The 17,373-nt window shown below is 41.3% G+C and overlaps 1 protein-coding gene across 2 annotated transcripts in view; it reads right to left on the bottom strand.

The window, feature by feature from the left end:
- The window catches only part of ptdss2 (phosphatidylserine synthase 2), a 36,107-nt gene that overhangs the window by 11,980 nt on the left and 6,754 nt on the right, over positions 1-17,373 (bottom strand). For both annotated transcript variants that reach the window (XM_046357784.1, XM_046357793.1), the window contains exons 3-4: positions 5,508-5,609; positions 4,125-4,207 (exon numbers count right to left, since the gene is read on the bottom strand). In XM_046357784.1, the coding sequence (XP_046213740.1) occupies positions 4,125-4,207; positions 5,508-5,609 (185 nt within the window). The remainder of the gene's footprint in view (positions 1-4,124; positions 4,208-5,507; positions 5,610-17,373) is intronic.

Raw genomic sequence — 17,373 nt, 5'->3', positions numbered from 1 at the left:
ACATGCCTAAGGCACATTCATACAACTGAGCAGGGACCTTCGGCATCGTTCTTTTGGTGTTTTTCAGAGTCAGTAGAAAGGCCTCTTTAGTGTCCTAAGTTTTCATAATTGCCTACTCCCTGTAAGTGGTTAGTGTCTTAACAACCGTTCCACAGGTGCATGTTCATTAATTGTTTATGGTTCATTGAACAAGCATGGGGAAAAGTGTTTAAATCCTTTACAATGAAGATCTGTGAAGTTATTTGGATTTTTACTAATTATCTTTGAAAGACCGGGTCCTGAAAAAGGGACGTTTCATTTTTTGCTGAGTTTACAATGGCTCTTTGGTTTGTAGCCTGTAATGGTTTGTAGCCCTTGCCAGGCTTTCCCACTGTCCTTGAAAAGGTTTTCATTTTTGTCTTTGTATGCTGCCTTGCACTCCTTGATTTTGCTTTTGAGTTGCCTTGGAATATTTTTTATTCTCTCTTTAGTGCTACCCGATTCAAAAACATTATTTTTAATTCCAGAGTTACCCACGGTTTATTATTGGGGAAGACGTTGAGACTTTCTTTTTGGGAATAACGAGATCCTCACAGAAACGGATGTACTCACAGTTCAGCTCATCTGACTCTACATACTATGTTATGATCTGATCTCCTAATGTGCCTTGGAAAAATATACACCTGTGATGTTACCACAACAGAGGTTCAGACAGGTTTAATTTCAGGTAGGACATGAAACATATTGCTGATATGGTAAATGTTCAGATTGAATTGTGCAATTCAGAGTTTCACAGCTGAATGGGACATGTTGTAAAAGACAAATTCCCAGTTTCCACTGTTCCTGACCAATGCACATGCCGCGATTAAATAAACAAAAAGTTGTTCAACTGGTGGTGCTTGAAACGACACAGACAAATGCCAAATCTGTCTCTGCATTTAGGCTGCACGATTTGGACAAAACAACAAATTGCAATATCTGGCCCACCCCCCAAAAAATTGCAATTGTGATCATGAATTGCAATTTTCCAACACTTGAGTGAAAAACATGGCTAACGAAATTACCAAGTTAAAACAACTGTCAGGGTAGAGCACATCACTTCTAATATGAGATCATATGAATTAAAACATACTGTGCTAACAGAATACAAGACCAAAAGAAACAAATATTTTCCAACATTGTTATAGGCTACATACACCTACATATTAACAAACATGTTTTATATGATCATAGAAATATAGTGTGCTATAAGCATCATTATGGAGTTCTTATTTTAACATTAGTTTTTAAACAACCTAAATTAATTATTTATTCAGGAAGGTAGAATAGGAAGCTTATGATTGTGTAATTATGTATAAGTAGGCTCAAATCATTATTATTATTATTGAAATTGTTAGTCAAAGTTCCAGATATGCATCGTTGGTCACAGATAACAGATTTGGCCCTAATCTATGCATTTCACTTGACAGAATACAGATATTGGTCACAGATAAATAAATAATGTAGGGGCGTGGATCAGTCAGTATCTGGTGTGACCACCATTTGCCTCATGCAGCACGACACCTCCTTTGCATAGAGTTGATCAGGCTGTTGATTGTGGCCTGTGGAATGTTGCCCCACTCTTCTTCAATGGCTGTGCGAAGTTGCTGGATATTGGCGGGAACTGGAAAACGCTGCTGTACATGTCAATCCAGAGTATCCAAAACGTACTCAATGGGTGACATGTCTGGTGAGCAGGCCATGGAAGAACGGACATTTTAATCTCCCAGGAATTGCGTACAGATCCTTGCGACATGGGACTGTGCATTATGCTGAAACATGAGGTGATGGATGAATGGCACGACAATGGGCCTCAGCATGTCGTCACGGTATCTCTGCATTCAAATTGCAATTGAATTCGTTGTCCAATTTATGCCTGCCCATATCATAACCCCACTGTCACCATGGGGCACTCTGGTCCCTACGTTGACGTCAGCAAACCGCTTGCCAACACGACACACGCAGTCTGCCCGGTACAGTTGAAATCAGGATTCATCCGTAAAGAGCACACTTCTCCAGCGTACCAGTGGCCATTGAAAGTGAGCATTTGCCCACTGAAGTTGGTTACGACGCCAAACAGCAGTCAGGTCAAGACCCTGGTGGGGATGACGAGCATGCAGATTAACTTCCCAGAGACGGTTCCTGACAGTTTGTGCAGAAATTATTTGGTGTGCAAACCCACAGTTTCATCAGCTGTCTGGGTGGCTAGTCTCAGACCATGCGGCAGGTGAAGAAGCCGGAAGTGGATGTCCTAGGCTGGCTTGGTTACACTTGATCTGCGGTTGAACATATTGCCAAATTCTCAAAAACGACATTAGAGGCCACTTATGGTAGAGAAATGAAAATTCAATTCTCTGGCAACAGCTCTGATGGACATTCCTGCAGTCAGCATGCCAATTCCCTCAAAACATTAGACATCTGTGGCATTGTCTTGTGTGCACCTGCACATTTTAGAGTAGCATTTTATTGTCCCCAGCACTCGGTGCACCTGTGTAATGATCATTATGTTTAATCAGCTTCTTGATATGCCACCCCTGTCAGGTGGATGGATTATCTTGGCAAATGAGAAATGCTCACTAACAGGAATAGAAACAGATGTGCACAAAATTTGAGAGAAACACTTTTTGATCAGTATAGATACACTATATACATACACAAAAGCATGAGAACACCCCTTAAAAATTTGTGGATTTGGCCATTTCAGCCACACCCGTAAAATGTATGCCCTGCTAGAGCTGACCCGGTCAACTCTAAGTGCTGTTATTGTGAAATGGAAACGTCTAGGAGCAACAACAGCTCAACCACAAAGTAGTAGGTAACAAGCTCACAGAACGGGACTGCAGAGTGCTGAAGCGTGTAAAAATAGTCTGTCCTCTGTTGCAGCACTCACTGCAGAGTTCCAAACTGCTTCTGGAAGCAATGTCAGCACAAGAACTGTTCGTTGGGAGCATCATGAATTGGTTTCCCATGACCGAGAAGCCGCACACAAGCCTAAAAATCACCATGTGCAACAGCAAGCATTGGTTGGAGTGGAGTAAAGCTCGCCGCCATTGGCCTCTGGAGCAGTGGAAACGCGTTCTCTGGAGAGACAAATCACGCTTCACCATCTGGCAGTCCGACGTACGAATCTGGATTTGGCGGATGTATTGTAATCCCTATGTAATCTGATGCAGTGTATGTAATCTGTATGTACTTCGCACACAGTCGGGATAGTCTTCATGGCCCACTCCATTGTAATGTAATCTGATGCAGTGCATGTAATCTGGATGTACTTCACACACAGTCAGGATGGTCTTCATGGCCCACTCCATTGCTGTGCCTCCAAACATCTATATTGATCTGGAAGCAGGCATGCATTCTTTCTCTCCCCACTGAAGACATTTTCAGAGGAAGAACAGACCTGCTCTTCACACCAGTATCTCTACTTGCACATTCATCTGCACATCCATCACTCCACTGTTTAATTGCTAAATTGTCATTACGTCGACCACTACGGCCTATTTATTTCCTTACCTCCCTAAATCTTACTACATTTGCACACACTGTATATAGATTTTTCTACTGTATTATTGAATGTATGTTTGTTAATTCCATGTCTAACTCTGTTGTTTGTGTTGAATTGCTATGCTTTATCTTGGCAAACGTCGCCGTTGTAAATGACAACTTGTTCTCAACTGGCCTGGTTAAATAAAGGTGAACTATAAAAATAAGACCGGAGAGCAATACTCCATTACAGAGTTTGATTTACACCTGTGCTTGCCACGGCAGTTGACAACTTATGTTTGACATGTCCACAGTGCTGCAGCACCACCACCGTTGAAAGCAGCGATTCACCGCAAGCCATATCTGGGAAGAAGATTATAGGTTTTCGGTTTCACAAAAGAATTAAATCCCTCTTTTTCTTCTTTCAAAGTGTAAAAGTGACCATGTTGACTCACTAACAGTGTCTCTTTGGACAGGATGTAGTTTTGCTGAGAGCGTGTCCCATGTCAATGCACTTAGGCTACGTATCAAAAGGCTTGGCAGGCTCGTATTCACTGAAGTACAACAGCACGACGAAGCAGAAATGTGAAGAGTGTTTGCACTGCGGCTGGAGGTTGTGTTACCTGGATGTGGTCTGGTGAATGGGCCATCTTTGGCTTGTGTCACTCCAAAGCAGAGGAACACTAGGATGCTGGCCACAATCCCTCTGGTAGAAAACACAAGCAGACTTCAGTAAATAGAACAACTAATGATAAACTCACATACAGCTCAGTCCTCTTTACAGGATGACTAAAAAGATACATTTAGAATATTATGACATCTATATACATGGACTGGAATTCATGGTTTGCATTAAAATGTCATTATTTGACCCATGTTTTGGCTAAAGAGCATTAAATCATCATTTTACTTTCAGCACTCCTTAGAGGTTGTTCTGTAGGTCAAGGTGGGTGAAAGAGCAAGTTTTAGAGGTGGAAGACCAGGCAAGTTAAGGGCAGGGCCCAGGCAAGCTGAGTACGTGTGGCATGCTAGCTGTACCCATAATGTCAGTGCACATGACTGAAGAGGCGATAAGGTGAGAAAGCCTAGGTGCGTGAGACAACCACCCCCAGGGGATCAGTGCATTCAGGTGAAGGCATTAAGCCAGGCATGCAGTAGGGTAGTGGCGTAGGTTATGACCCGGGGGGAAGAAGTTGTAGTGGGCTCTAATCTCCCAGGCGAGCTGGGCCTCGCTGACCACGACAAATCCCGTTAATGACCATCGGATTGTCAGCACAGATAACAGGAATAGCTGGTTGGGGTTAACGCCTTCCTAAGTAACACCAACACTAATACTACACACAGAAACAAGCATGCAAACACACTTCCTCCGTCTGAAGACTCCCCAATGTTGCCAAATTCCTCTGCTCGCAAAACACACTGAAATGGCTTAAGACCATGCAAAGGCTCTTAAAGTTCTTACTTACATCATAGTCACAAAACATACAAAAAAAGTACATGTTAATGACTAGTACCAAAGCAGGGGGGTGGGAATAGAAACAGTCCTCTGCTCCCCAAAGCATCCATTAGTCAATACCTAGCTTTTTCCTACATTATATCTATGCCTTGCAATCTTCGATGTATTCTCCAACAGCCATTAATATTTAATTTGCTTGAGTGCTGTCCATTTCTTTCATAGTGTGATTTTTACTAGGCTTCACAGCATCTTTACGCTACAGAACTTCGTAAGAGTTGAGCACGTATTACCGTGCAATATCTATTTTGACATTTCAAAAAAGTGCCCAAGAACTGAACAGTCAAAGCTAAAAATAAAGGAGGAACCTAAAAGACTGTGCTGACAAGCCAGCTGGGCTGAAGGTGACTGGCTGTTCGAGGTGGAAGTGATTCCTTTCACACAAGCAGTCGTGACTAAGTGTGTGTCACCGTGCTGCATGATTATAGAAGAGAGACATCGTGTGTGTGTGTGTGTGTGTGTGTGTGTGTGTGTGTGTAACCGAATGGCTGACCTTTTCGTGTTGTACGTCGTATCCTGGGGTGTCTCCTCCAACAGAGTGACATAGACCAACACGCACGTGAGAATGAAAAGCACAGTGACTGTATGTGCTCTCCTGCAATGAGAGAGAGGGAGGGTGAGGAGAGAGAGCGGCAATCAATGACAGTGTGGCAAGAAGAATCAGCAACATTCATTGGCTGGACATGCAATGAGCAGTGTGTGTGTGTGTACGAAAGAGTTGAGCTTCTTGGGCGAATTCAATGACAACAGATCGTTCATCTCCGCCGTGCTGATACACCATTCCTCCATACAGCATCCTAGTTTGAGTACACTTAAGAGAGTTCCCTTTTCACCACAGTTAAGTGTGCTACATATGAAGAGGCCACATTGCATGTTTCAAGTATGTACCTACCACACATTAACCAAAAAGACTGGTAGGGGCAGGGAAAAGAAAGAATGTTAGTGGTAGGTCAGAGGTTGTTCAATAGGGTAAATGGTGTGAAAGAGCGATAGAAGGAGGGAGAAGGGTGGAAGAGGACATTGAGCGGTACGATGCCCGTCTGCCATCCTTCTTGAGAGAGACGGGGTGAGCATAGGGCTAGGCGATATATCGAATTCATTCAATTCATTTGGACTTATGTTTTAGCTCGATATTCCAAACGGAAATAAAAAAAATAAAAAATAAACGCTTATGCCTGCTTGTTCTCATGTGGTCTCATCTCCTTCTGTGCTGGGTGCACCTTCCTATTTACACCAAAGATCTGTATACACAGTGCCTTCAGAAAGTATACACACTCCTAGACCTTTTCTACATCTTGTGTTACAACCTGAACTTAAAAATCGATTGAATTGAGATTTTGCGTCACTGATCTTATACACAATACCCCAGATAGTCAAAGTGGATTTATTTTTTTTTTTTTTTTACAGTTTACAAATGAAAAGCTGAAATATCTTGAGTCAATATGTATTCAATCCTTTTGTTATGGCAAGCCTAAATAAGTTCATGAGGTAAAACAAAGTCTAAATAAGTTGCATGGACTCACTCGGTGTGCATTAACAGTGTTAAACATGATTTTTGAATGACTACCTCAGCTCTACACCTCACACACTGATAATTGTAAAGGTTCCTCATTCAAGCAGCAGATTTCAAGCACAGCTTAAGCCACAAAGACCAGGGAGGTTTTCCACAAAGGGCATCTATTGGTAGATGGGTAAAAAATAATTTAAAAGCAGGCATTGAATATCCCTTTGAGCATGGTGCAGTTAATTACACTTTGGATGGTGCATCAATACACCCCAGTCACTACAAAGACAGGCACCCTTCCTAACTCAGGTGCCGGTGAAGATTTCCCCATGGGGCCAATGACGATTAAAACGGTTAAAATGTAATGGCTGTGTTAAGAGATAAAGTAGAATGGATTAACAACATTGTAGTTACTCAGGAATGTTAATGTATGCACCCAAATTCCCAAACCATCACGGTCACCTAATAATCCCCAGTTTACAATTGGCTCATTAATCCCCCTCTCCCCTGGAACTATTCCCCACGTCGTTGCTGCAAATGAGAACGTGTTCAGTCAACTTACCTGGTAAAATAACGGATTTTAAAAAATGCTTAGTTTGTCACACATGGCATTGCTGTACCACATACTGCTAGAAGCATTTTAGCCAAAGACTGTTATACTACATGTCAAGTCTGTCTTATAAATGTGCACTCATTGTGAGAAATAAGGTAGGCCACTTGATTTCAAATCTGAACAGTGGACAGGCTAGAATGCTATTCAAACAGTAGGAGACAGACAGAACGGTGTGCATGACTATTCAACTGTTGTGCCTTGTTAGCTAGCAAATAGATCTAAGTTGGCTAAACTTGAAATATAAAGATCAGCTAGCTACTGATTAGCATGTGGGCTTATGATTAAGAGTGAGACAGTTCTCAAAAAAAATTCTATAATGCCTGCTGCAAGAAGTGAGTCAATATTAGTGAATGTGGCAAGGTTTGAAAACTAATACAGACTACGAAGGGAAACCTAGCCAGGAGCTGCCCAGTGACACGAATCTACCAGACGAGCTAAATGCGGCAATCAACACTGAAGCATGCATGAATGCACCAGCTGTTCTGGCCAACCTTTAAACAGGTCAAAATTCAAAGCTGTGGGGCCAGACAGATTACCAGGACGTGTACTCAATGCATGTGCGGACCAACTGGCAAGTGTCTTCACTGACATTTTCAATCCCTCCCTGACCAAGTCTACAATACCTACATGTTGTTGTTTCAAGCAGACCACCATAGTCCATGTGCCCAAGGAAGCGAAGGTAACCTGCCTAAATGATTACCGCCCGTAGTAGTCACGTCGGTAGCCATGAAGTGTTTTGAAAAGCTGGTCAAACAAGTGAGTGTGTAGCGGTATTTATTAGAGAGGGGTAAAGAATTATTTTGTTCAGGCGCCAGGCAGGTATTAACCATGCCGAAAGGAAAAGAGTAGAATAGAGAGAGTACCACTACCAGACCCACACACATCAGCAGAAGAGACTGCCTAGAGTGTAGCCTGTTTACCAGATAGCCAGTGGAGAGAAAAAAAATAATACACACCATATAAAACCCACATCACAGCACAGGGGTAACCCAAACAAGAATACCTCATACAATAATAATACTAATAATGGCAGACTTCGTACAAGAAAATTCATACAAGAAAGAACCCAGTCAGAGGATTTGCAATAATATGCATTTATCGTCCAGTGGAGGAGTGCAGAGGGTATGAATGTGGGGGGTGTTCATAGACACAAAGGCCTTAAAAATGTCCACAATCTTCTCAGCCACATGTCATTAGTACACCTCAATAAAGTTCACATAATACACAACTTGCAAGCAACCTCCCTTTTAACTAAAATGTCCAAATACTTCTGGCAGGGCAATAATAGTCCAGCTCTAATGAACTTCAATGGGAAGTGCATTGGAAAAATAGAGTCTGTTGCAGGGTAAAGCACTGGAACGATAGAGGGAAGAGAAAAAGAGAACAAGAGAGATCTTGGCTGTGGTCTTCAGGCGTGCAGGTGTACTGTCCGATAGTTCGTATGTTAAAGCTTCGCAACAATGTTGCTACTAATCCATGCGATCCATAACGGGAGCAGTCCCAAACGAAAACAACCACGGCCTAGAGCGATTACACCGATGATTGAGTTAAATACTTTGTAAACTACACACGCTGAAAACAAACAACTTCTGCTGCACAGCACACACAATCAAACTGTCGCACCACCCAAGAGCCCCTCCCCAAAGAGCTAAATGAGCCCTCTTTATTTCCTCCTTCCTTACTGCTCATGCTCTCTTAAAGTGGAAGTGCACGGTGAAGGCTCCGTGCAGATTTCACCACAAGTTGGCCTTGGCAATATTTATCAAATGTCCTATCAATAGAGTATCCTTGATTTGGAAATGTAAAGTGATGGAGGGAGGGAGGGGGAGGGAAAAGGGATAATGATAAAAACACATGGAGCACAGAGGGGAATAAAGAGTGGTGCCGCATGCCATAAAGGAGGTGTTGTATGCGGATCGCATTGGCCTGATATGACAAGATGGTGATGTCGAGTCATGGAGCGGGCATGTGGTTTTGTTGTTCTCCCTCTGTAATCCCTTTGGCAGGAGAGAGAGCTTCTTGTACGACTCCTGCCTAACAACAAACCACTGGGGAGAAAAGCTTGCTGGGACATCCTTCCATGCAGGCACCAAACAAAGATCTGCACACTCCAATTGACTAGCTTTAAGACCGAGACTCTCACAGACCACTATTCACTTGGTAGTGTCGTGTCTTTGGCTATCATTAATGTGATGATGATAATCGATTTGATAAAAACAAGGTTTAATTTTTACGATGATTAAATTACTCATGTAACAATTACCACATCAGCCAATCTTGGGGCACCACTTAAGTTTGTTTCATGAGTTACCTTTTTCAAATTAACTCCAAAAGATATCTCGCCTACATTTCAGCCATCAAGGAATTGTTATCTTCTATAAGTCTCATTTTGAATTGTGCAAAATCTTTGGATATTTGCAAGAACCCTAGCATAAATGAATCAGCGATACACAAATTGGTTTAATTTATTTACTAGCTAACTAAATAATCACACACAGTAGAGTTATTGGTTACTTATCCAATGCAGTGAAAGGTCCCTAGTGAACTAAACCGATATGACAGCTTGTAAGACCAAATGGAGAGAGGGCCATGTAAGAAAGAGCATGAGAAAAGAAAAAGGACTTCACCATCACACATACAGCTGATGATGAGTTACTTTCTAAAAAAAAGATCTAGAAAATAACTAATATATTCACCCCCTTAATAAGACATGGTGCAACCAATTACCTTCAGAAGTCACAGAATTAGTTAAATAAAGACTGCACGCAGTTAATCTAAGTGTCACATTGATCTCATATAGACCGCAGACGAGCACAGTTGAAGTCGGGAAGTTTACATACACCGTAGACAAATACATTTAAACTCAGCTTTGACAATTCCTGACATTTAATCATAGGACATTTTTACTGTCTTAGGTCTGTTAGGATCACCACTTTATTTTAAGTGAAATGTCAGAACAATTAGTAGAGAGAATTATTTATTTCACCACATTCCCAGTGGGTCAGAAGTTCACATACAGTACACTCAATTAGTATTTGGTAGCATTGCCTTTAAATTGTTTAACTTGGGTCAAACTTAGTTTCGGGTAGCCTTCCACAATAAGTTGGGTGAATTTTGGCCCATTCCTTCTCACCGAGCTGGTGTAACTGAGTCAGGTTTGTAGGCCTCCTTGCTCACACACTTTTTCAGTTCTGCTCACAAATGTCCTATTGGATTGAGGTCAGGGCTTTGTGATGGTCACTCTAATACCTCAACTTGTTGTCCTTAAGCCATTTTGCCACAACTTTGGAAGAATGGTTGGGGTCATTGTCCATTTTGAAGACCCATTTGCAATGTTGCTTCAATATCTCCTCATAATTTTACTTCCTCCTTATGCCATCTATTTTGTGAAGTGCACCACTCCTTCCTGCAGCAAAGCACCCCCACAACATGATGCTGCCACCCCCTTGCTTCACGGTTGGGATGGTGTTCGTCGGCTTGCAAGCCTCCCTCTTTTTCCTCCAAAAATAACGATGGTAATTTATAGCCAAACAGTTCCATTTTTGTTTCATCCGACCAGAGGACATTTCTCCAAAAAGTAAGATCTTTGTCCCCATGTGCAGTTGCAAACCGTAGTCTGGCTTTTTAATTCCAGTTATGGAACAGTGGCTTCTTCCTTGCTGAGCGACCTTTCAGGTTATGTCGTTATACAGTTGAAGTCAGAAGTTTACATACACTTAGGTTGAAGTCATTAAAACTTATTTTTCAACCACTACACAAATTTCTTGTTAACAAACTATAGTTTTGGCAAGTCGGTTAGGATATCTACTTTGTGCATGACAAGTAATTTTTCTAACAATTGTTTACAGATAGTGAAATAATCTATCACAATTCCAGTGGTTTACATGCACTAAATTGACTGTGCCTTTAAACAACGTGGAAAACTCCAGAAAATGATGGCATGGCTTTAGAAGCTTCTGATAGGCTAATTGACATCATTTGACTCAATTGGAGGTGTACCTGTGGATGCATTTCAAGGCCTACCTTGAAACTCAGTGCCTCTTTGCTTGACATAAAGGGAAAATCAAAAGAAAAACAGCCAAGACCTCAGGAAAGAATTTGTAGACCTCCACAAGTCTGGTTCATCATTGGGAGCAATTTCCAAATGCCTGAAGTACAATGTTCACCTGTACAAACAATAGTACGCAAGTATAAACACAATTGGACCATGCAGCCGTTATATACCACTCAGGAAGGAGACTGTCTGTCTCCTAGAGATGAACGTACTTCTGTGCAACAAGTGCAAATAAATCTTAAATTTTGTCCTCTGGTCTGATGAAGCAAAAATAAAACTGTTTGGCCAGAATGACTAGAGGTCGACCGATTATGATTCTTCAACGCCGATACTGATTATTGGAGGACCAAAAAAAGCAGATACCGATTAATCTGTTATATATATATATATATTTGTAATAATGACAATTACGAAAATACTGAATGAACACGTAACTTATTATAATACATAAATAAAATCTATTTAGTCTCAAATAATGAAACATTAAATTGTTTAAATAATGCAAAAACAAAGAAAGTAAAAGTGCAAAATGTAAAAAAGCTAGCGTTTAAGTTCCTTGCTCAGAACAGCTGGTGGTTCCTTTTAACATGAGTCTTCAATATTCCCAGAGAATAAATTTTAGGATGTAGTTATTATAGGACTAGGTCTCTCTTTACCATTTGTATTTCATATACCTTTGACTATTGGACTTTCTAATAGGCACTATAGTATTGCCAGCCTAATCTGAGGAGTTGATAGGCTTGAAGTCATAAACAGCGCTGTACTTCAAGCATTGCTGAAGCAAGAGCTGCTGGCAAAAACGCAGGAATGTGCTGTTTGAATGAATGCTTACGAGCCTGCTGCTGCCTAACACCGCTCAGACAGACTACTCTATCAAATCATAGATTTAATTATAACACACAGAAATACGAGCCGTGGGTCATTAATATGGTCAAATCTGGAAACTATCATTTTGAAAACGAAACGTTTATTCTTTCAGGGAAATACGGAACCGTTCCGTATTTTATCTAACGGGTGGCATCCCTAAGTCTAAATATTGCGGTTACATTGCACAACTTTCAATGTTTCAAATTAGTTCGCTACGAGCCAGGTGGCCCAAACTGTTGCATATACCCTGACTATGCGTGCAATGAACGCAAGAGAAGTGACAATTTGCCTAGTTAATATTGCCTGCTATCATTAATTTATTTTAAATAAATATGCAGGTTTTAAAAAATCTATACTTCTGTGTATTGACTTTAACAAAGGCATTCATGTTTATGGTTAGGTACATTCATGCAACGATTGTGCTTTTGTTAAATCATCCACCGTTTGGTGAAGTTGGCGGTCTTTGTTAGGAAGAAATGGTGTTCACAACGAGCCAGGCGGCACAAATTGCTGCATATACCCTGACTCTGTTGCACAGAACGCGAGAGATTAGTGACAGTTTCCCTAGTTAAAATAAATTCATGTTAGCAGGCAATATTAACTAAATATGCAGGTTTAAAAATATATACTTGTGTATTGATTTAAGGCGTTGGATGTTTATGGTTAGGTACACATTGGTGCAACGACAGTGCTTTTTTCACAAATGTGCTTGTTAAATCACCCGTTTGGTGAAGTAGGCTGTGATTCAATGATAAATTAACAGGCACCGCATCGATTATATGCAACGCAGGACAAGCTAGTTGTCATGATGTTGCCCTCTTTGAGTACAGCGAGCACCATCCCCCGCTCTCTGCTTCTACAACCAGACTGCTGTGGGCAGAGTGAGGTCCTAAATTCCTAAGGAAGACCCTGCCTCATGGACACACAGTTAGAGAGTCGTTTTCATGGAGACAAAGGAAATCCTTCCACCTCACAGAACGTGAGGTATGAACAAATTTCATGTTCCAGAGAAAGTGTAAAAGATTGGTGAAGAATCCAGCTACGAACTGGTGTGTTTGTCACAACTTGGGAAGCTCAAGAGAGACTGTGTGGCCACATTACCATAACTCTGTTTATATGAGGTTTAGCCCCAGGTAGCCCCAGGTATGAGGTTTACATCTAAATGTTGTAGAAGATGAATGAGTGAGGATGACACTGGCTGAATAATGGTGTAATATGATTGTGGACTGTTTAATGAAGGAAAATACAATTCCCTTTTGATTTGAACTAAATCAGAGGACTGCCCCTGTGCCCAGTTAGGGTAAGACATCCTGGGAGAGCCCTCTTCTGCAACTCTGAATAAAACCCCACTTTGAGAAATTATCAGCAGACCATGTTTTTCTCCAGTAGGAGAGGGACTAAAGGTTGTAGACCATTGCTGAATCTTTTAACCATACCACGTGGTTAAAACTCTTAGACTATCGATTCCGACAGAATAAGACTTTGGTACTAATTACTAGTCTGCAGCTAGGAATTCGGCATCATTGAACGAGAAGAACGACAACCGCTCAAACATCCATTCTATAACGAATGTGACTGAACAATCCCCTCCAACCACAGAGGGAGAGAAACAGACAATTCTGCAAAAGAAATGAACTTTTCACCAGCGATCAAGACGACACACTGAGCGTAAATATATATATTGATTGCAATTGTTCCCGAATGAGTGAGCGTTCATGTGTAAGGGATTAGTATTTTAATTGTTATAATTAACTCTGTAGGGACTTCTTAGTCAACCCACCATTGCCACTCTGTCTAACAAGCTGCCATGTCGGTTCAGCCCACTAGGGTACATTATCATTTCATGTAACCATATTTACACATTTCTGTGAATTACTTAGTTAGTAATAAATTATCTAAGACAATTGATGTATGGATGACTCAGTCAAGACTGGGTTCGTGCAGATGGCCAACAATTTACGACGTTTGGAATGAGACTAGCGTAAGGTAAAATAAATAAATCATTAAATCAGAAGACTATTGATCAGATATGAAAATATCTGAAAGGTTATATTGGGAAATTATAACTTTGTAATCTGAATACTTTCCTTGGTGCCCCCCATTTCCTAGTTAATTAGTTACACGATTAATTACTTTGATCGCGTTATACTAATTACAGGGAATCTTTGATAAAGCTGTGTGTTCAATTTAATGATAGTAAAGACACGACATAGTTAACTTCTCTAGGATAGGGAATAGCATTTGGGATTTTGGATGAAAAGCATGCCCAAATTAAACTGCCTTCTACTTAGGCCCAGAAGATAGGATATCCATATAATTAGTCAATTTGGATAGAAAAACTAGTTTCCAAAACTGTTCAAATAATGTCGGAGTATAACAGAACTGATTTGGCAGGAAAAAATCTGATAAAAATCCATTCAGGAAGTAGGATTTGCTCTTTTTTGTTGTTGTTTTCTATTCAATGCCATAACAGTATCCATTGACTTAGGACTCAAATTGCACTTCCTATGTCTTCCTATAGATGTCAACAGTCTTGTATTCTGAAAAATGAGGGAGTAAGAACAGTCTGAATGAGTGGACCCTGCAGTGTCAGAGCTTTTTCATGCACGCGACCAAAGAGAGTGCCTTTCTTTACCTTTTATATTGATAACGTTATTGTCCAGTTGAAATATCATTGATTATTTAGGCTAAAAACAACCTGAGGATTGAATAAAACATTGCTTGACATGTTTCTACAAACTTATAATATATAATAATAATAAATGCCATTTAGCAGATGCTATTATCCAAAGCGACTTACAGTCATGTGTGCATACATTCTACGTATGGGTGGTCCCGGGAATCGAACCCACTACCCTGACGTTACAAGCGCCATGCTCTACCAACTGAGCTACAGAAGGACCCTTTACGGATATAATGGATTTTTATCATTTATAATGGATTTTTTTGTCTGCCTGTTTTGACTGCGTTTGAGCCTGTGGATATAAAAGAGAGACTATCGAACAAAAGGAACATTTATTGAATAAATGAAGGTCTTCTGAGTCCAAACATATGAAGATCAAAGGTAAGTGATTAATTCTCTTTCTGACTTGTGTAACTCTTCTACTTGGCTGGTTAATGTTTGTAATGATTTGTCTGCTGGTGTATGTTCAAATAATTGTAAGGTATGCTTTCGCCGTAAAGCATTTTTGAAATCTGACAGTGGTTGGATTCACAAAAAGTTAATCTTTAAACCAATCTAAAATAGTTGTATCTTTGTATTTCTGTATTTGAGTTTGGCACTCTCACTGGATGTTGGCCAGGTGGGACGCTAGCGTCCCACATACCCTAGAGCGGTTAAAGCTTGGTTGCAAATGGGTCTTCCAACTGTGTGTGCATATCTATATACACACACACACACACACACACACACACACACACACACCTACATTTTAGTATTAAGAGAAACATGGACTTTACTCCAGTAGATGCTGACATATAGAATAGACCGATCTATTGTAACACATTGTGGGCTATGCTGCTGTAGGAATAGCCAAGCGCTAGTCTATAACATGTCATCATGAGGTTAAATACACTGTGGGGTAAGAGATATATATAGCTCAAAAAATAAAGGGAACAGTAAAATAACACATCCTAGATCTGAATGAATGAAATATTCTTATTAAATATGTTTTTCTTTACATAGTTGAATGTGCTGACAACAAAATCACACAGAAATTATCAATGGACATCAAATTTAAATCAACCCATGGAGATCTGGTTTTGGAGTGACACTCAAAATTAAAGTGGAAAACCACACTACAGGCTGATCCAACTTTGATGTAATGTCCTTAAAACAAGTCTAAATGAGGCTCAGTAGTGTGTGTGGCCTCCACGTGCCTGTATGACCTCCCTACAACGCCTGGGCATGCTCCTGATGAGGTGGCGGATGGTCTCCTGAGGGATCTCCTCCCAGACCTGGACTAAAGCATCCGCCAACTACTGGACAGTCTGTGGTGCAACGTGGCGTTGGTGGATGGAGTGAGACATGATGTCCCAGATGTGCTCAATTGGATTCAGGTCTGGGGAACGGGCGGGCCAGTCCATAGCATCGATGCCTTCCTCTTGTAGGAACTGCTGACACACTCCAGCCACATGAGGTCACATTGTCTTCATTAGGAGGAACCCAGGGCCAACCGCACCAGCATATGGTCTCACAAGGGGTCTGAGGATCTCATCTCGGTACCTAATGGCAGTCAGGCTACCTCTGGCGAGCACATGGAGGGATGTGCGGCCCCGCAAAGAAATGCCACCCCACACCATGACTGACCACCGCCAAACCGGTCATGCTGGAGGATGTTGCAGGCAGCAGAACGTTCTCCACGGCATCTCCAGACTCTGTCACGTGCTCAGTATGAACCTGCTTTCATCTGTGAAGAGTACAGGGCTCCAGTGGCGAATTTGCCAATCTTGGTGTTCTCTGGCAAATGCCAAACATCCTGCACGGTGTTGGGCTGTAAGCACAACCCCCACCTGTGGACGTCGTGCCCTCATACCACAATCATGGAGTGTTTCTGACCGTTTGAGCAGACACATGCACATTTATGGCCTGCTGAGGTCATTTTGCAGGGCTCTGGCAGTTCTCCTCCTGCTCCTCCTTGCACAAAGGCAGAGGTAGCGGTCCTGCTGCTGGGTTGTTGCCCTCCTCCACGTCTCCTTATGTACTGGCCTGTCTCCTGGTAGCACCTCCATGCTCTGGACACTACGCTGACAGACACAGCAAACCTTCTTGCTATCCTGGATGAGCTGCAGTACCTGAGCCACTTGTGTGGGTTGTAGACTCCATCTCATGCTACCATTAGAGTGAAAGCACCGCCAGCATTCAAAAATGCCCAAAACATCAGCCAGGAAGCATAGGAACTGAGAAGTAGTCTGTGGTCCCCACCTGCAGTCTTGCTAATTGCCTATAATTTCCACCTGTTGTCTATTCCATTTGCACAACAGCATGTGAAATGTATTGTCAGTGTTGCTTCCTAAGTGGACAGTTTGATTTCAGAGAAGTATGATTGACTTAGAGTTTCATTGTGTTGTTTAAGTGTTCATTGAATTTTTTTGAGCAGTATATATATATATATATATATAAAAATTCTGAAAGGCCCCAGAGTCTGCAACACCATTATTTTTATTTCACCTTTATTTAACCAGGTAGGCCAATTGATAACAAGTTCTCATTTGCAACTGTGACCAGGCCAAGATAAAGCATAGCAATTCGACACATACAACACAGAGTTACACATGGAATAAACAAAACATAGTCAATACTACAGTAGAACAAAAGAAAA

This window comes from Oncorhynchus gorbuscha, linkage group LG01 (genome assembly GCF_021184085.1).
Source record: "Oncorhynchus gorbuscha isolate QuinsamMale2020 ecotype Even-year linkage group LG01, OgorEven_v1.0, whole genome shotgun sequence".
NCBI classification, from domain to species: Eukaryota; Metazoa; Chordata; class Actinopteri; order Salmoniformes; family Salmonidae; genus Oncorhynchus; species Oncorhynchus gorbuscha.
Note: the sequence above shows the minus strand (reverse complement) of the source record. Positions and strands in the feature narration are given on the sequence as shown.